This window comes from Oncorhynchus keta, chromosome 34 (assembly GCF_023373465.1).
Source record: "Oncorhynchus keta strain PuntledgeMale-10-30-2019 chromosome 34, Oket_V2, whole genome shotgun sequence".
NCBI classification, from domain to species: domain Eukaryota; kingdom Metazoa; phylum Chordata; class Actinopteri; order Salmoniformes; family Salmonidae; genus Oncorhynchus; species Oncorhynchus keta.
This window is the reverse complement of record NC_068454.1, coordinates 60113908-60137539: the sequence shown is the minus strand read 5'-3', so window position 1 is coordinate 60137539 and position 23632 is coordinate 60113908. Positions and strand designations below refer to the sequence as shown.

At 41.7% G+C, this 23632-nt stretch overlaps 2 protein-coding genes across 4 annotated transcripts; one reads left to right on the top strand and one right to left on the bottom strand.

Moving 5' to 3' along the window:
- Positions 1-1116: 1116 nt before the first annotated feature.
- On the bottom strand, positions 1117-18237 carry dhx16 (DEAH (Asp-Glu-Ala-His) box polypeptide 16). 3 transcript variants are annotated; one of them, XM_035750851.2, is made up of 21 exons: positions 17846-18237; positions 16918-17121; positions 16579-16814; positions 16055-16232; positions 15887-15943; positions 15486-15740; positions 15076-15312; positions 14615-14806; positions 14238-14348; positions 14008-14123; positions 13622-13832; positions 13140-13238; positions 12345-12497; positions 8113-8253; positions 7797-7959; positions 7450-7568; positions 5458-5525; positions 5073-5235; positions 4402-4563; positions 3089-3262; positions 1117-1900 (listed from the first exon to the last, which is right to left on the bottom strand). In XM_035750851.2, exons 1-21 carry the CDS (start codon positions 17885-17887, stop codon positions 1772-1774), a joined length of 3210 nt encoding a protein of 1069 aa, XP_035606744.1. In that variant the 5' UTR covers positions 17888-18237; the 3' UTR covers positions 1117-1771. The 3 variants fall into 3 exon arrangements, with proteins under 3 accessions (XP_035606744.1, XP_035606743.1, XP_035606745.1); XM_035750850.2 differs by having other exon boundaries at positions 16055-16235; positions 17846-18236; XM_035750852.2 differs by having other exon boundaries at positions 16055-16235; positions 17920-18235.
- Positions 18238-18503: 266 nt separating this feature from the next.
- LOC118367408 (lysosomal thioesterase PPT2-A-like) lies at positions 18504-23292 on the top strand. The gene is made up of 8 exons (XM_035750859.2): positions 18504-18878; positions 21197-21350; positions 21443-21538; positions 21780-21887; positions 22025-22108; positions 22452-22536; positions 22698-22752; positions 22851-23292. The coding sequence occupies exons 1-8, from the start codon at positions 18723-18725 to the stop codon at positions 22992-22994; spliced, it is 882 nt and encodes a 293-aa protein (XP_035606752.1). The 5' UTR covers positions 18504-18722; the 3' UTR covers positions 22995-23292.
- The last annotated feature ends 340 nt before the right edge of the window (positions 23293-23632 follow it).

Sequence of the window (23632 nt, the reverse complement as noted above, 5' to 3'; positions counted from 1 at the left end):
CATGTCTGCGTGTGTAAACATTTGAAGCTTTAATGATATGTCAATCATCACACAAACTGTACTCAAATGTCCTTAATGCTCATTTATTTCTAATGGCTACTACAGTTGTTTATCATCTACCTTTAAATCCCACATTCCAAATGAACGTTTGACATTCTACAGACTAGAATGTGGAATGTGTTTGTTTCCTTGACTGCTGTTGGACAGGGAAGTGATCGGCTGCATGGAAAACTCCACAAGGCTCTTGAAGCAGAGCACCGACCTGTCCAATGCACTGCAACTCATGTCATGATGCTTACGTATTAGACTAAAGCTACACATGCAGGTTTACCATAATGACAAGGTAAACAGGATTCACCCAAAAGCACTCAAGGCTATCTGCAATGGTTCAGCAACCCCATTATGCACTTTATATGAAAACATTGAGGTCAATTGAACCTCACCCAGAACAAAAAATGTGTAAATAATTTAATTCACTAAGCCCTTTTAGGTAAACTAATGTTTAAAGGGTTGAAAAAAATCAGCCATAGAAGTGCATGTAATCCTGATTTCTCATTTCATTTCGCAAACCTCACAGAAAAATACAAACAACACACTAACTACAACAGAAGAATCTTCTGCGGTTTCTATGACATTACGTTTAAAAGTCCAATGCACATCAGCCAGAATGTTACCCTTCTAAATAATTTCATTCAGTTGAAAACATTCTCGAAGCCACTACAGTCAAACTAATGTGCACATAATCCTAAAATCCCATCAAACTTCAGTTGTTTGAAATGGGCAAATCCCAGAAAATCTTAACCCAGCAAACATACTTCAACTAACAAACTGTGATCCCAGGATTGACATGTTACTGGTAGAAAAACATTATCCTGTGCCATTCAAACAGGCAAAGCAGCAACCTAAATATAGCCCTGATACTCTGGACTTCCTCATACAAGTAAATCAAAGACCGGAAGAAGTAGCTAATTCTATGTATGGCCGATCATAGGGTTAATGAATAATGGGGACAGGCATTGACAAATGTTCATGTTAGCAACTATGTAAACGGTCAGACACTCCCATGTTAACAAAAACAAACACTTAGCGCCTAAGCAAGTCACAGGACAAAGCAAGTGCCTGTAAAAAGTTTATTCCAATAGAAAAAGAAAGAGACAGCGGAACCACACTGAAGTCAAACACACAGCATTGTTTTCTTTCAGTCTGGTAGGTGTAATTGGGACAAGAAAATACATTTACAACCCCAACAACACCCAGACATTGGGCAACAAAAGTTAACTATTTAGGGAAAGTAAATAGGCAAAATCTCTGGTAGTCATCGGCCATTACGTACAAAGCAGTAGCCCTGTCATTTGTTTTCATCTGTCTTACTGCTGTTTCTGCATCATGGAGTAGGGTGAAGTTACCCCTATACACTGATATTGGGTCAGTTTTACATTTCAGCCCTAATGGTTAGGACATGGGGAGGGGAAGCGGATCCTAGATCTGTACTTAGGGGAAACTTCACCCCGGACCCTGAATCATACCAGACACAGGAAACTCTGACAGTCCAAGTGCATAACATTTCCTTATCATCAAACTCGTCTAGCTCCGATAGGTGGTTTATGATAAATAAGCCCATAAGCATACAAGTTTTTATCCCGTTTCTTTTATTTTTGGCTCAAGGGCCCCAAAGTTTTTTACATTTTTTATATCACAGTTCCTTATGGCAGCCCTGCTTGGCTGTCTATCTCTGAGGGGAGAAAGTCTCTGTCTTTTCTAGTTCCTGTCCTTAGCCCAGCTCTTCCTTGGCCTTGCCCTGTTTGCGAGGCATCTTCTTACTGCTGCTGTCCTCCAGCTCCTTGTTCTTGTAGTAGTGGGGAGCCACCTCCAGCAGCCAGCTGCTGTCTATCTCAATCACCTTGAGGCAGAGAAAGAGGTTCAAATTAAAAGGGGGAAAATATATTTACATGAATTCAAAGTAATGTAAGAATAACAGCACCTTCCGAAACCCTTAAAATCGTATTCATTCTGTCCCATGCAGCTTAAATCTCAACATACAGTATGTACAGTGCATTTGGAAACTATTCAGACCCCTTGACTTTTTCCACATTAGGTTACGTTGCAGCCTTATTCTAAAAATGATTAAATAAATACAAATTTCCCCTCTCAATCTACACCCAATACCCCATAATGATCAAGCAAAACCAAGTTTCGAAATGTTTGCCTGTCAAAAGTTTGGACACACCTACTCATTCCAGGGTTTTTCTTTACTTTTACTATTTTCTACATTGTATAATAATGGTGAAGACATCAAAACTATGAAATAACACACCTGGAATTGAGTAGTAACCAAAAAAAAAGTGTTAAATTAAATACATTTAAGATTTGAGATTCTTCAAATAGCCACCCTTTCTTTGCCTTGATGACAGCTTTGCACACTCTTGGCATTCTTTCAACCAGCTTCACGAGGTAGTCACCTGGAATGCATTTCAATTAACAGGTGTGCCTTGTTCCTTCGACCTCACTGCTTGGGTTTTGCTCTGACATGCACTGTCAACTGTCGGACCTTATACAGACAGGTGTGTGTCTTTTCAAATCATGTCCAATCAATTGAATTTACCACAGGTGGACTCCAATCAAGTTGAAGAAACATCTCAAGGATGATCAATGGAAACAGGATGCATCTGATCTCAAATTCGAGTCTCATATCAAAGGGTCTGAATACTTACGCAAATAAGATATTTCTGTTGTTTATTTTTAATATATTTGCAAAAATTCCTAAAAACCTGTTTTTGTTTTGTCATTATGGGTTATTGTGTGTAGATTTCTGAGAATTTGTATTTATTTAATCCATTTTAGAATAAGGCTGTAATGTAACAAAATGTGGAAAAAGTCAAGGAGTCTGAATACTTTCCGAAGGTAATGTATATAATACTGTATACAAAGACAATGCTACCTGGAGCCACTTGATATTACAACAAGACAGCAACAACTCCCCTAAAGTTTTACTTTGCCCTTCACGGTGGTGGATTGCTTCCAGATCTTCCTCACATGGAGAAACATACACACAAACATGACCACAAGTCTACTAGTACTGATGCCAAACCTGTCTCATGAACTCCTTGGTGGTGAAGACCAGCTCGTGGTAGATGAGCCAACGGGGCTGCTCCTCGAACAGGGAGCTGTTGGGGTGGACATAGACTGTCTGCTGGTGCTTCACCGTCTTGTAGCCCCCCTTGCTAAGCCGCGCCGTGTGGTAGAAATACCCCGCCGTCACTGCCTGAGAGAGGGAGAGAACATTTTTATTTGAGCTTTATTTGACATGGTTGTCCATTTGAGGTCAAAATACATATTTTTAAATGAAGTATCAGTGAGAGAGAAAGACAAAAGAGAGGATGTATTAGTGGCTGTATGTGTGAACGCTGTGAGAGAGTAAGAGTGATCATGTTACTGAGATGGTGAAAATTGACCGCAGAAATCCCAAACAGATATAGTATTTGACAAAAACAGAGTCCTTTCAAACCTTGATTTCATACGATCACATATGCTTCTCTATTTATGTGTGGGAATACTTGGGAAGAGATGTCTTAAATTAAAATCACTTTGAGCTGATTGTGGATTTTTTTTTAAACTTGGGGGCCAAATAAAAACACCCAGGGACTGCCTTTTGGAGAGTCCTCGTGTAGCAGTTTTACTAGAGAATGGACTGTGATGATGATGAAGTGGGGAATTGGGAAAGCACGGAGCGTCCATTCAGATGCATATTAAGTGAACTCAACCTGCCTCTCCGACAGAGTGGCCGGCTTAACACCCGGCATGACTTAAGAACTGTTTTCATGAGCAGACAAAAACTAATCCCATCTCCTATAAAAGGGGTCCCTTCAGTCCCCCAGACCTGGTGTGAAGTGATAGGCTTGTATCTCCAGTGAATAGTGACGCTAGAGCAGTGCTTTCTAAATCTGCAGTCAGTGGTTTAAGCACACAGATGTAGTGTGAAGCATATTCACACATTGGCTACACATGTAACAAAGAGTTTGGTGTCAGGTAAGTGTCCGCACAGAAAATTAGAAGTGGAACAAAGTGGTCTATGCCAGTGTTTCCCAGCTCCGGTCATCCTGTAACCCCAACAGCACACTTTTAGTTGTAGCCCCAGATAAAAACACCTGATTCAACATGGAGAGCTTGACGTTTAGATGACAAGTTGAATCAGGTGTGCAGTTTGGGGGTACCCGAGGACTGGGGTTGGGAAACACGGGTCTACACTCTAGGAGGGTGTTTTAAAAAAAAAACATGGTTAACTAGAAGAAACGGTTGTATTTTGTGTTCACGGTCAAGCTGTTTTAAGGTAAGTTCATGGTTAAGCGGTTTTAAGATGTGTTCATGGTCATGAGGTTAGGGTGCGTTCACAGTCACACTGACCTTGCGGATGGGCACAATATCTCCGCCTGAGCTGCACACCTCCACCTCGATTCTGTCCATCAGGCCCTCCAGCTGCTCCCTGACATCCCGCGCCCGCTTCATGGAGCGGAACTGGATGAAGTTCTCATAGCACCACTGGGTGGAGTAGCCACTCTCCAGCCACTGAGGGACAAATGAAGCAGTCAATATCACAGACTGAAAACAAAACATAGAACAGCATTTCCCAAACTCTGTTCTAGGGATCCCAAGAGGTGCACGTTTTGTTTTTTGCCCTAACGCAACACAGCTGATTCAATTGGTGAAAGCTTGATGATTACATGAATCAGCTGTGTAGTGCTTGGGCAAACATCTTGGGGTCCTGGGGACTGAGTTCGGGAAACTCAGTCCCCAGGAGGGGGGCTCGGCCCAACAAATATTGAAAGTTATTTTGGGGGATTTTAGTACTTGGCCCAAAAAATACTAAAATCACCAGGGATTCAAAAAATAAATAAATGGAATAAGTTAAATATGACATTCTGACCATTATTTGTCTTTTTTTATTTTATTTTTACAGTTGGTGCCAAATGAACATGACCCAGAACTGCTACCCTGATACCTTATATGAGACAAGTGGGATCAAAGTGGAGGAGTATCACATCTTTATCTTAACTATCAAACCCAATCCTCCTGACCTGTGTGTAGACGTTGAGCAGCACCATATGGTCTCCCCCGGGGACCACAAAGTTCTGCCTGGCGTTGTCGGCGTGAACCACCTTGTCTTTGGGTCGGTAGAAGATGGAGTTGTTCACAGACAGCATGGCCGCGATGGTCAACACCTCCTCAGAACACTTATACCTGGAGAGACAGAGGAAGATGGGAAAGTTTAGTGAAATACATTAAGAGGTTTCATGTCCTGTTGAATAATTGTCAATAAAGCACTTTTGTAAGAAGAATAAAATTCATTATTGAGTGGGGGGGTTGAGAGAAAACGAGAGAAAGGGGAATAATGAGCAAGGTAACAGAATAATACAACTACATTCATTCCAGGCCAGTGCCAGGATTGCCATAGAGACTCACTGTTCTGAGGCCAGGATCATCTTGCTCAGCATAGGGTCCACCGGCAGCTCAGCCATCCTGCGGCCCAACTGGAACACAACAACACTCATTACATGACCTTTCACATCAAATAGTCACCTTTCTAAGGTATTAGAAGCCAATATGTTCCTTCACCTGCCTAATGGTGATGGAATCGATGTGCCCTATTATATCTCCTCCCTGCATTCCCAGAGGTCATTTGCACTTTTTTAGGTTTTATTTATTCTCACCAAAGAATAAGGGAAAGACAAAACAGTACAGATACAAATAAAACAAGCAACCACACCAAAAAATTAACAATACACAAATATAAGTACAAATAAAGTTTGTTCAATCAGTTAAACAAAGCGTACTAATTATAACTGTACATGACATACTCCGTATACAAGAAAAATCATGTTTGATTATGTGTGTGTATATGTGTGTGAGAGAGAGAGTTAGGCTACATGGAGGTAGTTTAGGTCATCGGGCTGACCTCTAATCTATACTTGAAGTTATTGAGGGATGATGATGTTTTGGCAATATGAAGATAGGAATTCCAGAGTACGAACCCTCTGTATCTGCTAGAGAATTGACTATGTGAGGTGCGGCAGTGGGAAGGGTAAAGGTGTCTTGTGTATGCATGGATTTGGGAATTAACCATTCAAGGGTTTAGGTGGATTGTCTGGGAGGCATGTGTATTTGTAGATGAAGGTGCATAATTTGAGTATATTAATGTTGTAGATAGACAATATATTGAGTTTCTTAAACGGAGGGACAGCTGGAGCCAAGTAGTTAGAGGAGGTGGCTAGACTTGTACGTTTATTTTGTGTGATGAGTCATTTGTGTAGGTAGAAAGAATATGTACCGGTCCAGACAATATTGCAGTAAATAATATATGGGTAAATTAAGCTGTAGTATAGTGTCAGGAAGCAAGCCTGATGACTCAAACCACTAATATTTCTGATGATACAAAAAGGACTTCAACACTTTGCTGCAGACCAACTGAATATGATCTTTACAGGACAACTTTTCATCAACTAGAACACCGAGGAATGTAGTAGATTAAACCTGGTTCATTTAATTCCCAACAATTGAGATTCTGTCTCTTTTAAAAATATATCTGATTCTTACCAGTAAATACAACAAAGTTGGATTTTTTTATTACATTAAAAAGATAATTTGTTTATACGGAAATTCAGAAAACTGAGTTGGCTTCGTTGATTAGTGAATCGAAATTCTCGTGTGGTAAATCCAAGTTGGTATCCTCAGCAAAAAGAATGGGAAGTATGGTAGAAGAACAGCAGCAAGGTCATTGATATAGATAAGTAATAACAAAGGATTATTTTTAATTCATCTGTGGATTAGTTTTTACAAAAAACATATTGGTGGTCATATAGAATAGTGTTGGTTGAAATGTTTCAACATTCTTTCATACAACAGTTTCTCTAGGATTTTAGAAAAACACAGTAGTACAGATACTGTCCAATAATTTGTAAAAGATCTTGCATCCCCAGATATATAGAGGGGGATAACTTTGGCAATTTTCAAATCTTTAGGAACAACACAAGTTTGCATTGATTTGGTGAAGATGTACGTTAAGAGGCTCAATAATGGAGGAAGACAATGATTTCACTAAAAAGGCACCTCATCATGACTTGCTGCTGATTTCTTTAAGTTACCAATCACCTCTATTACATCAGGTGGATAAAACTAAAGCAGAGAGGGAAAATGTCCCTTAATGTAACCCAAGGGATTTCCACTAATGTTTTTGATTTTCGTTGACAGAGAGGAACCAACATTCACAAAAAAAAAGACGAGATAACATCAGGATCACTACAGGTCTTATTTCCAACATTAAATTGAGATGGGATAGCCGTAAGAAGCATTTTTCTTATTCAACTGATTTAACAAGGGAGGAGGGACCGGTGCCAATGCGATTGAAAAGTATTGGAATGGTGCCGTGGTTTTGATAGACAGTCAGGCGTAAGTTACCTTGGTGAGCTCTCCGAGGTGGTTGAGTGCACCCAGTGCGTACAGCTGCTCCAGAGCTAGCACCAGGGTCTCGTGAGGGGGTGGGTCCATGAAATCAAAGTGGATGAGGTCATTAATTCCTGTCGGGGGAAAAAAATATTTGCCAATCCAATGTAAAACAAATCGACACATGGGTTTGAGATGCTCATACTGAGGCCCTTTGCTCCACTAAGTCAAGTAAGTCAAAATCATAATAGTGAACTACAGACTATACTTCAGTGGATTACTTCAAGAGGACCTCTGTGCATTTTAAAACGTGTTCTCTCATTTAGCACTGTGACATGACTTATAAAGTGTTTGTTCCGCACCCAAGCTCTTGAGCAGCAGCACCACGTTGCCCAGGTTAGTTCGCTGGATCTCGGGCACGGTGGACTCCTCCATCTCGTGTTTAAACGCCCACGCAGTGTAGAGACGGAAACACTTCCCAGCCGCCACTCTGCCTGCACGACCTGCTCGCTGATTGGCTGAGGCCTGTGGTGGATCAAAACACAGATGGAATCAGCAAACGGTCAGAATGTTGTCCAGAGAACTAAATCTACAGCCCCAATAAGAGCCACATGAATTACACTTTCTCTGACAATGACAACAAAATGGCTCATTTGAAAACCAAAGCTAGCGTGTTACCCGTGAGCAAGGCGTGACGATCAGAGACTCCATCCCGGTGCGGGCGTTATAGCTCTTCTGCTTGCAGAAACCTGGATCTATGACGTATATGATCCCATCGATGGTTAGAGAGGTCTCTGCAATGTTAGTGGCCACCACCACCTAAGGACACACAGAGAGAGGACACTTTTGTACATCAGATAATGTGTTTGTACACAACACCAGAAGAGAACGAGAAACATGGAGGCAGGAATCTGAAGAATGATGTCTTAAGTGGTCAAATCAAATGTTATTTGTCACATGCGCCAAATACAACAGGTATAGACTTTACTGTGAAATGCTTACTTACAAGCCCTTAACCAACAATGCTTTAAAAAAAATGTTTTTTTTTAGTGTTAAGTAAAAAATGGATCAGTAGAAAACAGAAAATAAAACAAACAAATAATTAAACCACAGCAGTAAAATAACAAGCAAGGCTATATACAGGGGGCGCCAGTACAGAGTCATGTAGGTAGAGACATGTAGGTAGAGTTAAAGTGACTATGCATAGATTATAAACAGAGTAGCAGCAGCATAAATGAGTGGTCTGGGTAGCCCTTTGATTAGCTGAACAGGAGTCTTATGGCTTGGGGGGGGTAGAAGCTGTTAAGAAGCTATTTGGAACTCAACTTGTCACTCCGGTACCGCTTGCCGTGCGGTAGCAGAGAGAACCGTCTATGACTAGGGTGGCTGGCATCTTTGACCATTTTTAGGGCCTTCCTCTGACACCGCCTGGTATAGAGGCCCTGGATGGCAGGAAGCTTGGGGACAGTGATGTACTGGGCCATACGCACTACCCTCTGTGGTGCTTTGCGGTCGGAGGCCGAGCAGTTGCTATACCAGGAAGTGATCCAACCAGTCAAGATGCTCTCGGTGGTGCAGTTGTAGAACCTTTTGAGGATCTGAGGACCCATGCCAAATCTTTTCAGTCTCCTGAGAGGAAATAGGCTTGGTCTTACCCTCTTCACAACTGTCTTAGTGTGCTCGGACCATGATAGTTTGTAGGTGATGTGGACACCAGCTCCACTACAGCCCCATCGATGAGAATGGGAGCGTGCTTGGTCCTCCTTTTCCTGTAGTCCACAATCATCTCCTTTGTCTTGATCACGTTGAGGGAGAGGTCGTTGTCCTTGCACCACACGGCCAGGTCTCTGACCTCCCCCCTATAGGCTGTCTCATCGTTGTTGCTGATCAGGCCTACCACTGTTGTGGTTATGTAATAGAATGCTAATTAATTACTTAAAAATCATACAATGTGAATTTCTGGATTTTTGTTTTAGATTCCATCTCTCACAGTGGAAGTGTACCTATGATAAAAATGACAGACCTCTACATGCTTTGTAATTAGGAAAACCTGCAAAATCGTCAGTGTATCAAATACTTGTTCTCCCCACTGTATGTACAGTCACCGTGGGGACGACATCGTCGATGCACTTATTGATGAAGCCAGTGACTGATGTGGTGTACCCCTCAATGACATCGGAAGAATCCCAGAACATATGCCAGTCTGTGCTAGCAAAACAGCATTATGTAAATCCTGTAGCTTAGCATCTGCTTCATCTGACCACTTTCTTATTGACCGAGTCACTGGTGCTTCCTGCTTTAGCTTTTGCTTGTAAGCAGGAATCAGGAGGACAGAATTATGGCCAGATTTTCCAAATGGAGGGTGAGGGAGAGCTTTGTACGGGTCTCTGTGTGTGGAGTAAAGGTGCTCTAGAGTATTTTTCCATTCTGGTTGCACATTTAACATGCTGATAGAAATGAGGCAAAACTGATTTGAGTTTCCCTGCATTCAAGTCCCCGGCCACTAGGAGCGCCGCCTCTGGATGTGCGTTTTCCTGTTTGCTTATGGCCGTATACAGCTCATTGAGTCCTGTCTTAGTGCCAGCATTGGTCTGCGGTGGTATGTCGACAGCTATGAAAACTATAGATGTAAACTCTCTTGGTAAATAGTGTGGTCTACAGCTTATCGTGAGACTCTACCTCAGGTGAGCAAAACCTTGAGACTTCCTTAGATTTCATGCACCAGCTGTTGTTTACAAATATACATAGGCCGCCGCCCCTTGTCTTACCACCGCTGTTCTATTCTGCCGAAAAAGCTTAAAACCTGCCAACTGTATGTTAATCATGTCACCGTTCAGGCACGACTCGGTGAAACATAAGATATTACAGTTTTTAACTTCATTGGGCTAGGGGGCAGCATTTTCACTTTTGGATGAAAAGCGTGCCCAGAGTAAACTGCCTCCTACTCAGTCCCAGATGCTAATATTATTAGTAGTATTGGATAGAAAACACTGAAGTTTCTAAAACTGTTTGAATGATGTCTGAGTATAACAGAACTCATAAGGCAGGCAAAAACCTGAGAAAAAAAAAAAAAAGGAAGTGGGAAATCTGAGGTTTGTAGTTTTTCCAACTCAGCCCCTATTGAAGATAAAGTGGGATATTGGTTATGTTGCACTTCCCAAGGCTCCCACTAGATGTCAACCGTCTTTAGAACGTTGTTTGATGCTTCTACTATGAAGTGGGGCTGAATGAGAGGGGAATGAGTCAGAGGTCTGCCAGCAGCCACGAGCTCAGTCACACGCATTCACATGAGAGGTAGCTCCTGTTCCATTGCTTTTCTACAGACAATGGAATTCTCCGGTTGGAACATTATTGAACATTTATGATAAAAACATCCTAAAGATTGATTATATACATCGTTTGATATGTTTCTACGACCAGTAATATAACTTTTTGGCATTTTCGTCCGACCTTTCCGCTGGAAGTTGCACGCGCGTTTCGATTGGTTTACCTCCAAAAGGAGGTATATGGACATAAATTCTGAACTTTATCAAATAAATAAAACATTTGTGGAACTGGGATTCCTGGGAGTGCATTCTGATGAAGATCATCAAAGGAAAGTGAATATTTATAATCCTATTTCTGACTAATGTTGATTGCGCAACATTGCGGATATTTATTTTTGCTGGTTTGAGATCTGAGCTCCGTACTCAGATTATTGGATGGTATACTTTTTCCGTAAAGTTCTTTTGAAATATGACACAGCGGTTACATTAAGGAGAAGTTTAGATAAAGTTCCATGCATAACACTTGTATTTTCATCAACATTTATAATGAGTATTTCTGTAAATTGATGTCGCTCTCTGCAAAATCACAGCATGTTTTGGAACTACTGAACATAACACGCCAATGTAAAATGAGATGTTTGGATATAAATATGCACTTTATCGAACAAAACATACATGTATTGTGTAACATGAAGTCCTATGAGTGTCATCTGATGAAGATCATCAAAGGTTAGTGATTAATTTAATATCTATTTGTGCTTTTTGTGACTCCTCTCTTTGGCTGGAAAAATGGCTGGGTTTTTCTGTGACTTGGTGGTGACTTAACATAATAATTTGTGGAGCATTCGCTGTAAAGCATTTTTGAAAGTCAGACACTGTGGCTGGATTAACGAGAATTGTATCTTTAAAATGGTGCCTAATACTTGTATGTTTGAGAAATTTGATTTATGAGATTTCTGTTGATTTGTATTTGCGCCCTGCAATTGCATTGGCTGTTGGCGAGGGGTTCCGCTAGCGGAACGACAGGTTAATGTCCCGTTGGTAGGATATAAGTGCTCGTAGTTCATCTATTTTATTAATCGATTGATTGTACGTTGTCTAATAGGACCGATGGTAAAGGTGACGGACCATCGTCCGAGATATCTCCGTCTTTTCACTCCTGCGAATGACGGGGATGAGGGTCTTGTCGGGTGTCTGTAGTAAATCCTTCCTGTCTGACTCGTTGAAGAAGGATTCCTCCAGTACGGGGTGAGTAATCGCTGCCATGATATCGAGAAGCTCTTTTCGGTCATAAGACATGGTGGCAGAAACATTATGTACAAAATAAGTTACAAATAACGTGAAAAAACATACACAATAGCACAATTGGTTACAGGATCGTAAAACGGCAGCAAACCCCTTCGGTGCCATTAGCTTAAAATGCGCCAAATGACATAGTAGAATAGAATCTACTACATTGACATAAGTGCAGCATGAAATCTACAATAACCTAGGTTGGGTTGGATTTCCATTTGGGTAAAGAAAATAATGCATACATATTTTCGTTACATTATTTGATCACAGAGGATAAAACATATTTCCAAAATGGTCCTTGAGCACCCCCTAGTGGCCCAAGTTTAAACAGAAGAGAAAAGGTCCTCTCACCTTGCGTGAGCCAGGGGGTGTGGGGCTGAATATCTTGGCCTGCATGTCTGAAGGTAGATTGGCGTAGATGGGAAGCACCAGGAGCTCCGATATCTTAGAACCCAGACGCCTGCATCTCTCCTGCAGCAGCTCACAACAAGTCTCAATCTCCTCCTGTGGAAATAGAGAGAGACAGGAGAGTGGTAAGGACAGAACCCTTGGCAGAAATATGTGTGTCATTTATTTATTTGACCTGGTAAGTTGACTGAGAACACATTCTCATTTACAGCAATGACCTGGGGAATAGTTACAGGGGAGGAGAGATGAATGAGCCAATTGGAAGCTGGGGATGATTCGGTGGTATGAGGGCTAGATTTAGCCAGGACACCGGGGTTAACACCCCAACTCTTACGATAAGTGCCAGGGGATCTTTTAGAGACCACAGAGAGTCAGGACAACCATTTAACGTCCCATTCACCAGATGTAGTGTGATTCACCAGATGTAGTGTGATTCACCAGATGGAGTGTGATTCACCAGATGGAGTGTGATTCACCAGATGGAGTGTGATTCACCAGATGGAGTGTGATTCACCAGATGGAGTGTGATTCACCAGATGGAGTGTGATTCACCAGATGGAGTGTGATTTGTAGTAGGCCTAGCTAATGTGTAGTGACTGATGTAGGATCTGATGTTGAGTGAGAGCAGATGTAATGTGACGTAGTAGCCGAGGTAGATGATGTAGTAGCTAATGTAGTAGCTGATGTAATGTGAATGTCAGCGTTGAGGTGAGGGGTCAAGGTGCGAGTGTGCCAGACCTGTCCAGTGAGGAAGACCAGACAGTCTCCAGGGGGCTGGGTGACGTGGATCTGTAGCACCGACACAACACAGGCCTCCAGGTAGTCTGCCTCAGGAGCCTGAGAGCGAGAGCGAGCGAAATAGTAAACAATACCAGAGAGCAAAGAGTACAACAATAGAACAGATAATTGACATCCATCTTTAGTATACATTAGTATCATCCAGCACTTCTCACGGGTGAAATATGGTATTTACAGTCATTCAAAGTTATGCCTATGGCTGCATTCCGTTTCTTCCGCCTTCTCTCAAAGAGCGCACTTGATCACTTCCTGTCGCACATTTAAAAGGCTCTATATTGGTTTAAACATTGCCCGGAGGGAGTTTTCATGTTAAATCCACCGTGGGAAATGCGCAAGTGCACACTTCAGGAGAACGGTGGAGAATGGGGATGCAATCTTTTGTCCTGAGGCCATTTCACTATACAGATGGTCAGCAGAGGTACCTTAGTGTAGAAGATGTCCACAGGGAACCTCCTGCCGGGGATTCTGAATACCGGCGCGTCGTCAAAGAAGCAGGAGAAGCGCTCTGTGTCCAAGGTGGCGCTGGCCACCAGCACCTTCAGGTCCGGACGGAACCGGGCAATGTCCTTGATCAGACCAAACAGGATGTCTGTGTGCAGCGTCCGCTCGTGGGCCTCATCAATGATGACCACACTGAGAGAGAGGAAGGGATCATTTATTGTTATACTGTCATACTGACTAAAACAATATGGCAGGGAATTATTTAATTTATTATTTTTCTAAAACACAATATACCACTTTTAAACATAAACCTCCACATATGGAAAACATATCTAAAGATAAGGACAGACGGGGCATATAGTGGTACCTGTAGCTGGCCAGATCAGGCTCTGTCAGGAATTCTCTGAGCAGCATTCCGTCAGTCATGTATTTGAGTACTGTCCTCTCTGACGTACAATCCTCAAAACGGATACTGTAGCCTACCTGATGAAGAAAGGGGTAGTTGGACAAATACGGTGAGTTTATGTTTTCTACCATATACAGTAGGAATTATTTATGCTTCATCGGAGTGACAGAGAGCGGTTGTGCCATTTTCACCTCGTTGCCCAGCTTGACGCCCACTTCTTGTGCCACCCTGGCTGCTACAGACATGGCTGCCACTCTACGGGGCTGGGTACACCCAATCTTCATGCCTCCATCATTGTAGCCCTAGGAGATGTAAACCCAGACAACAGGTCAACAAAGGTAACATACACAGAAAAGCATCATGCCACAAATGGATCAGGGTGGAAGCCTACAATTTGTTTTAAAAAATGTTAGTGAAAATAGTGACAAAACACTGAAGATTCAAGACGACTTTGTCAAACGTACACACAATGTCCAATGGAAATGTGTCCTCTGCTTTTCTCTAACCTCTTTGATATGTGTCCATAATAATGTTTATGGACATGGCCCCTTGAATAATGTGTACCCACCGACTCCATGAGGAACTGGGGGATCTGGGTGGTCTTGCCGGAGCCCGTCTCTCCCTCGATGACCAGGATCTGGTGCTGCTGGATGGCCAGGAGCAGGTCCTCTCTGTAGGGGAACACGGGCAGGCTGCGTCTCACCTCTTGGATGGACTGCTTCTGGACCTCCGCCTGGGACAGGGCTGCCTGCTCCTGCTCCTGGAGACACACAGCATACAGAGATGAAGACAACATTACAATTGCACTGTATTGTTCATTGTCACATGGAGATTTGACCTTGGCACAGTTAGAAATACTCCAGAAGCTCAGGTGTGTATTCGTTGATCGCTATTGAATATGTATGGAATGTAAAATATTTTCTGAATTTGAATTATGACAATATTTTGTTAGACTAATATCCATAACTATAGCTGTATTTATTCCTTGCAATCTATCACAGATAAACGCTTTAACGTTTAACAACCCACCTTCTCATCCTGGGTTCCCTTCATGATGACGGCACTGCTGACAAAGTTGATCATCTCGTCCTCCTCCAGGATCAGCTGGTACTTCTCTCTTTCTGCCTTCAACCCTTTCTCTCTCTCCTTCTTGGCCCCGAAGATGAGCGAGGCGGTCTTCAACCTCTCCTCCTCCCAGCGACCCTGCTCTCCTCCACCCTCCATGGGCATCTCCAACTCCAGCTCCATGTCCCTCTGAGGAATATCCTGGAGAGATGGAGAGAGCGAGGGCGAAGATAGAGGGAGGGACAGAGGAAGAGGGAAATAGAGTGAGCGAGATGTATATAATCAAGCCCCGGATCCTAGTGTTTTACACCATTTCAACAAGAGTACTGGCTATCCATGGCAGGACCATTACCAGCCAACTATCTCCTCCTTACTTTACTCCTCTTCTCCTCCGGCATGTAGTATCTGTTCTTCCTCTCCTCTTTCTCCTTGGCGCCGGCTTTCTTGTAGTCCTTGGCCAGGTCTCGGAGGTTGCGCTTGTACTCCAGCTCCTTCCGCTCCCTCTCAGTCAGCGCGTCCGTGGAGAACAGGTACTCCTCATCTGCGATCTCCGCCTCCAGGTCCTCCAGCTTCTCAGCCTCTCTCTTTGACAGGTAGTTCCTGCGAGACTCCTTCCGCAACTCTGGAAGCTATAGAAAAGAGAAGATAGGTGACATATAATGAGTCTGAGGGGCTCTCCCTGTTCTAGTAATTCTATTTCTACTGTGTTTTTTCCCAAACTTAGACGATAGTCTATTATACGATAAGTTACAGGGAATTTGAATAATGTGCTCACGATTTTCTTGTGATCCTCCTCTGCCATCTTTAGTCTTTTCTGAGCCTCCTCGTAGCCCTGGTGAAAAGGTCATGGAAAAACATTAAGCCAAAAATCAAAACACACCTACAAGTACACTAGTAAGTCAAATGGACTGGGTTGGGTTCCATCATTGATAGTCAATCCCACCTTCTTGTCCGTTCTCTCCATGATGTTCCTCGTCTTGTCTTTGTCCTTCAGTTTCATTCGTTCGGCAAAAGCATCCCTCTCTTCCAGATCCAGTACGCGTTCTCTCTCTTCCTTCTCCCACTCCTCCTCCTCCTCTTCATCCTTCTTACTGGACTTCTGGTCGCCATGGCCCAGCTTACTACTGAGAAAGAGAACGGGCCTTTTAGAAACTCAAATCACAATCTAAGTGGAGGCTTGTTCAAGCAGGCATTGAAGCCACAGAGGAGTAGCAGCTGAAAAATAGAGACTACACAGCATGAAAACAATCAAAATATTCTAGGGTAACTGGCTTCATTGTTGTAATGTATTTATGGTTGCAATTCAGTTAATGAGACCATAGACTCCTGAAGCTGCATCCTGTCTCCCTGAAGTCCATACAAGTCAAATACAGCTGTCAACATTTAGCTAAAAAGCAACAAAAGAGAGGAAAGCAGGTAGAACGTGTCACAAGCAAGCAACATGAAACTCCATTCCAGGTTGATTACCTTTTAGGGGTCTCCTCTTCACTAGATGATTGACTCTCCTCCCTTTTCCTGAGGTGCTTCCTCTTATCGCCTCGGTCTTTACTTTTCTTCTTCTTCTCCTTCTCCCTCTCTCTCACTGCCTCTCCGTCACTCTCGCTGTCTGACAGTAGGGTGTAAGTCCGATTCTTCCTCTCAATCTCCATGACGTGTCGCTCTATCGCTCTGGCTGGCTTTTCAACCACTTGCTTACGAGGAATCTGAAACACATAGATGAAAGTAATTTCTAGATGCTCATAATAACCACAGTGAAAATAAGAAACAAGCACGCCGTTAAAACGCAAAGAAAGCAAATCATTTGACCTTTTCATACAGTTCCTGTGCAAAGGCGATCACTCTCTGATTAATGTCGATGGTGCCCGTCGACTTGAGGTGGGCGACAAAGTCTTGAGAGCTCGATGATTTACGCGCGGAGCCGATCATGAACTGGGCGACATATCTGTCACTAAGGCCAAGGATGTCATGCAGACTGTCACTCACCCATTGTTCTAGGTTTGCCATTTTTGCCTAATTGGGAGACAAAATCAGTTAGCTACGGTATACAGTAGATGTAGACAGAGAGTTGTATTGTACTAGGTATCACAGGAGGCTGCTTGGGGGAAAACAGCTCATGATATATATATATATATATATATATATATAATATATATATATAATTACTTATCCCGCTCCAGTCATTACCACGAACCAGTTCTCCTCAATTTAAGGTACCACCAACCTCCTGTGCTAGGTATATAAAATGTCATATTAATAGGAAACTTCTGTAGCAGGGAATGGCTGGCACAGCAATATTCATATGCTACACAAGGGTATATTGAAGCAATAAGGCAGGAGGGGGTGTGGTATATGGCTACGGGCTGTTCTTAGGCACGAAGCAACGTGAAGTGGCTGGATACAGCCCTTACCAATGGTATAATGGCCATATACCACAAACCCCCAAGGGGCCTTAAAGGTATTATAAACTGGTTACCAAATGTAATTAGATCAGTAAAAATATTTTTGACAATATATTAGACAATATACCACGGGTATGACAAAACATGTATTTTAACTACTCTAATTACGTTGGTAACCAGTTTATAGCAATAAGGCACCACGGAGGCGCGTTGTGTCGGGCAGGAGAACAGCCTCATGTGGAGTTGCCTTGCTGCTTAATTATATAACGAAATAGATCCGCTGCATGATCTTAAGTAGGAACTATCGAAAAGAAAGCCCTCCAGCTTTTCTTTACCTCCTTTATTTGCTCTTTGAAGATCTGAAGAGAACTATGCATTACACTGATAGGTAGCTAGCTAGCCACCTTACCTTGTTTTGAAATCTTCACGCAATGAACAAGGGGGTGATCTATGAAAATAGCACAACATGCAGCAGCTCGCAAGCTTAGCAAAAAACGAGCTCAGTTTAGATGAATTTGCTTCACGCCTGGCTAATACGTGGACGTTTAACTAACGAGCGAAGTTAAAATGACCTCTCTCAATACTAACAACAATCATGTTGGTTTCAATTACACTTGTTAAGCTAAACGTATCCACAACTTCTTGCTAGCTGCCCACTCCATCCATGGTGCGACAACCGGAAGTGGAATCACGTATTTGAATAAGTCTCTGGTAGCATTCGGCATTCTGCCCCCTGGTGTACAGAACAACTCAATCAGAACAAGTGTGCACTGCGCATTTTATTTGTCCAAATGATGGCACATCTGCTACTGACATCGGTCGTCGTTAATACCATACGTTTATGAGGCATTTTGCATTACACTCAATGATTAAATACTTTTTGTGGGTGGAATTTATCCACAGACTGGAAAAAGTAAACCTCCCTTAAAGTGCGTGTAGTAACAATTGAAGCATGGTGAATTAAATTGATGGCACCAAACACTCAATGTCGAGCGAGGTTAGCATGCGCCTGACATTGAATTAAGATGATAAAAGAGGAAGAAGGAGTGTCTTCTTCCGCGAACACCACAACATATGTGTAATAATGAAAGTAGGTGAACATAGTAAATAAACTGGAACCTAAATGTCCATTTATGCAAGGGTGATGCAACAAATTGTTCTATCCTGCACGCTGAAGGAATCAAACTGTATTCATCGGTGGTTTCATTGAAAATGAGAACGTCGTTGGACATCAATGTCAATGGACTTCTGCTGCTCTTATGTGGCGTTAACCTGGCCGGCACACTTGGGTACAAGCCTGTCATCATTGTTCACGGCCTCTTTGACGGTCCTAAACAATTCCTTATGATGAGTCGTTTGATACAAGAGGTACGTTTGTAGAGGCTTGGCCTCTACAACACACATTTAACCATAATTATATACTTATTAAAACAGAAAATAAAACAATTATGTTTTTTTTATTTACCCGTTATTTTACCAGGTAAGTTGACTGGGAACACGTTCTCATTTGCAGCAACGACCTGGGGAATAGTTACAGGGGAGAGGGGGATGAATGAGTCAATTGTAAACTGGGGATTATTAGGTGACCGTGATGGTTTGAGGGCCAGATTGGGAATTTAGCCAGGACACCGGGGTTAACACCCCTACTCTTACGATAAGTACCATGGGATCTTTAATGACCTCAAAGAAATTGAGACTGATTAGATCATTGAGGTGTACAGTACCAGTCAAAAGTTTGGACATTCAAGGGTTTTTCTTTATTTTTTTACTATTTTCTACATTGTAGAATAATAGTGGAGACAACATATTTGGAATCATGTAATAACCAAAAAAAGTGTTAAATAAATCTAAATATATTTTATATTTGAGATACTTCAAAACTGGGTGGTTTGAGCAGTGTATGCTGATTGGCTGAAAGCCGTGGTATATCAGACTGTATACCACGGGTATGAAAAAACATGTATTTTTACTGCCCTAATTATGTTGGTAACCAGTTTATAATAACAGTAAGGCACCTAGGGTGTTTGTGGTATATTGCCAATACACCACGGCTAAGGGCTGCTCTAAGGGCTGTATCCAGGCACTCCGCGTTATGTCATGCATAAGAACAGCCCTTAGCCGTGGTACAGTGGTGAGAACAAGTATTTAATACACTGCTGGTTTTGCAGGTTTTTCAGCCTGTAATATTGGCAATAAAATGCAATAAAATGCAAATTAATTACTTAAAAATCATACAATGTCATTTTCTGGATTTTTGTTTTAGATTCCATCTCTCACAGTTGAAGTGTACCTATGATAAAAATTAGACCTCTACATGCTTTGTAAGTAGGAAACACTGCAGATTTAGCAGGTTATCAAATACTTGTTCTCCCCACTGTATATATTGGCCATATACCACACCCTCTTGGGCCTCAGCATAATGATATGATGGGCCAATATTACAGGCGGAAAACATTGTGTTTGCTCTTGGTATTGGGGAAATTATGACTGGATGACTTGACCATCTGCTTTTTTTTCTCTCTCTCTCTCTCTCTCTCTGCTTTTTTCTCTCTCTCTCTCTTTTTTTTTAACAGGACAATGGCCACAGGTTTTTAGAGGAATAGAATGTTCTATCACAGGTGCACTAAAACAGGATCTGATCAAATTCTCAGTTCATGTGAAACTGTTTCCATGGATACTTAAGTGCGGAAAAAAGAAAGTGAGAGTACTTTATACAGTGTGTGAGCGATAAAATGTTTTTTTTGGGGCCACCAAAATGTTTTACACCTAGTAACTCATAAATAATAAGTAGAAATATCAAAACTTGTATCCACAAATAAAAGCACAAAGAAGGCAAAAAAAGCATCCACTTCAGTTTCACGTGAAGTGAGAATTTTAGAAGATCCTGTTTTAGTGCACCTATGACACAAATGTATGTCGTACATAACAGCGCAATGTGGAGTGCCTGGATACAGCCTTTACCCGTGGTTTATTGGCAACATACCACAAACCCCTGAGGTGTCTTATTGCTATTATAAACTGGTTACCAACGTAATTGGAACAGTAAACAAGTAAATGTGCATCATACCTGTGGTATATTTAAGCAATAATGCCCGGGAGGCGGGGTGTGGTATATGGCCAATATACCACGGCTAAGGGGTGTTCTTATGCACGACGTGGAGTGCCTGGATACAGCCCTTAGAGCAGCCCTTAGCCGTGGTGTATTGGAAATATACCACAAACACCCGTAGTGCCTTATTGTTATAAAAAACTGGTTACCAACATAATTAGAGCAGTAAAAATACATGTTTTTTTAATTCCCGTGGTATACGGTCTGATATACCACAGCGTTCAGCCAATCAGCATTCAGGGCTCGAACCACCCAGTTTATAATGTATGTTATAATATGATAGGATTGTTTTTTTGAACAGTTTCACTAATTCATTCTAATTAACTTAATCATTATGACACACACCTCACTATTGTCATTGGTTGCCTACATAACCTGGTTCAAGTAATCATGACATTATCCTGAAGAAGGCACAGTGATGCAGAAATGTTAGTAAATACCCAATAAATTACTGGGAGTTTATATATGGAGTGTGCGACTCTCTTTATTTTGAATATAATATGAAAGGATAACATGTTTCAGGTACATCGTTTTTTTCTTGTAACTTGCAATATAAGCTGATGTATTCTTTTGACAGGCCCATCCAGGTACCAACGTGTCAGTGATAGATCTGTATGATAACATGGCCAGCCTGAAGCCACTGTGGGAGCAGGTGCAGGGCTTCAAAAAGTTGCTCTATCCAATCATGCAGGAGGCAGAGAATGGCATCCATCTTATCTGCTTCTCACAAGGTCTCTCTATCTCAGTTATTTAGCACTGTTTGGAACAAGATGTAGAGATATAGCCCTTTCCGCTTAATGCTGTCTTTCCCTGCTTCTCTTAGGTGGTCTGATATGTCGAGGACTTCTTTCTACACTTCCTGACCATAATGTCCAGTCCTTCATCTCCCTCTCATCACCACAGGCTGGCCAGTATGGAGGTCAGTGATGGTCACTTTCTTCTCCTATCATTTTTTTTTTATCAGGCCTAGGTATAGCTCTTTCTAACACAATGAAGTTTTGATTTTTGTCATACAACAAAGTAAAACAAATTCTATTCATGTCTCACATTTCAAATAAAAAGAGAACATTTGCAAGCCGTGTGTAAATTTGAAACACATACTGTATGTTCCACACACCACACACATTTTTACTAGCCTTTTCGTTGTGCTTCTCCCACAGACACAGACATTCTGAAAATGGTTTTTCCTCACTATCTAAAGGCCCGTGTTTTTCACGTGTGTTACTCTTCAGTAGGACAGAAATGGTCCATCTGCAACTTCTGGAATGGTAAGAGAGAATTGAGTAGTTAAAGGGGAACTTCGGTGTCGAACAAATAGAGAACCAGAACATTTGTTTGTAGATGTGTATCTGAGTACAGTAAAGAGGCTCCTTTGTGCTTGCACCAAAATGTTTTGTCCTACCAGACCCACACCAAAGAGAACGCTTCCTGAAGAGCAGCAATTATCTGGCCCTGCTGAATGGAGAGAGACCACACAGGGAAATTACAGGTACTGAAATTCATTCCTACTGCAGATATTTCAGTATCCAAAACTGAAAATCTAGATGAGATTAGTCACCATTGACTGATAAGGGCCAGACAAAATCTCCAGCAAAGTTCATTACTTCTCCATTCACACTGACTTGTCTGCATAATAGACAAAACTATACATTTTGTAGCAACATATTATGTTTGGCTTAAATTTCTTTTTCAATATATATTTTATAAAACTGCAGATTTAGTCTGGCCCTACTGACGCTGTTGTCCTAAGTCGTTTTAATTCTATAAAATGTGGAGAGACATAGTTATTCTCCATCTCAGAACAAATAAATGTATCTCTCGCTAATCATCAGAGTGGAGGAAGAACTTCCTGCGTATCAACAAGCTGGTGTTGATTGGAGGACCAGATGATGGCGTGATTACACCATGGGAGTCCAGGTATCCATGGTCACCATCACCACCATTATTTTAGATGAAATTAATTGCCCTGTTGTATATCCTGCATTCTTACACACACATTGGTTGCATCTCTGAGACGTGGGCTCAACACTAGTGACTCTATACCTATTGGACTAACCATGTCTGTTCTCTCCAATCAGTCACTTTGGATTTTATGACATTAATGAAACCATTGTTGAGATGAAGAACCAGGAAGTAAGTTACTTTAATGGTACCATCTACCATCATTGATAATGTGCATGTCCTAATGTGATGGATAACTATGTGCTTCTCTGTCTCTCTCATTTGAATAGTGGTACGGTAGGGATTCGTTTGGGCTGAAGACACTGCATGCTCGTGGAGACCTGGCTGTGTTTGTGCTCTCAGGAGTGAAGCACGGCTATTGGCATTCGAATGAGACGGTGTTCAGAGATTGCATAGAGGAGTGGCTGACATGAACATGCTCACGTTCACACATACACACTAAATATAATGTTCACAGAAAAGGTTCTGCAAATTGTCTTTGATTGACATGTCATAGTTGTATGTAGTGCCTATTTTATATTTTTATACATTATTGTTTGTCTGTGATTATGAAACATCGAAATCAAGTGTTTTTTGTGCAGTAATAGGAAATACACTGAATTTAACTAAATTTCACATGATGTGTTCTTGCCCAATGCTTCCACTCTTCTCCTGGTGAATCAGACTTGTTTCTCTCTTTGAATAAATCTGTGTGATAGTGTATAATCTTTATATTTGACTGAATCTTCAAAATGATTGATAACAGAACATCGGACTACCATGTGGGTACACAATCGCCCAAACATGCGCATTTCCTAGTTACATAAGGAGGGGGGGGTATTCTGGAAATGATTGCCATCAGAATCAAATGTAATCTATAATGTTGCATAAACTTGAATTCCATTCCATTGTCGCTTTTAGTTGAGGGAGGAGCTCTGACACTGTACATTACCAATGTAAAATGTGCCTATGAAAATAATCAAATAGACTGCTGACATACGGACATTCACTTCTCAAAACGGGTATAGGCATTAGTCCAAACAGAGATTTTCTATTGGACAAATTAAGGTCG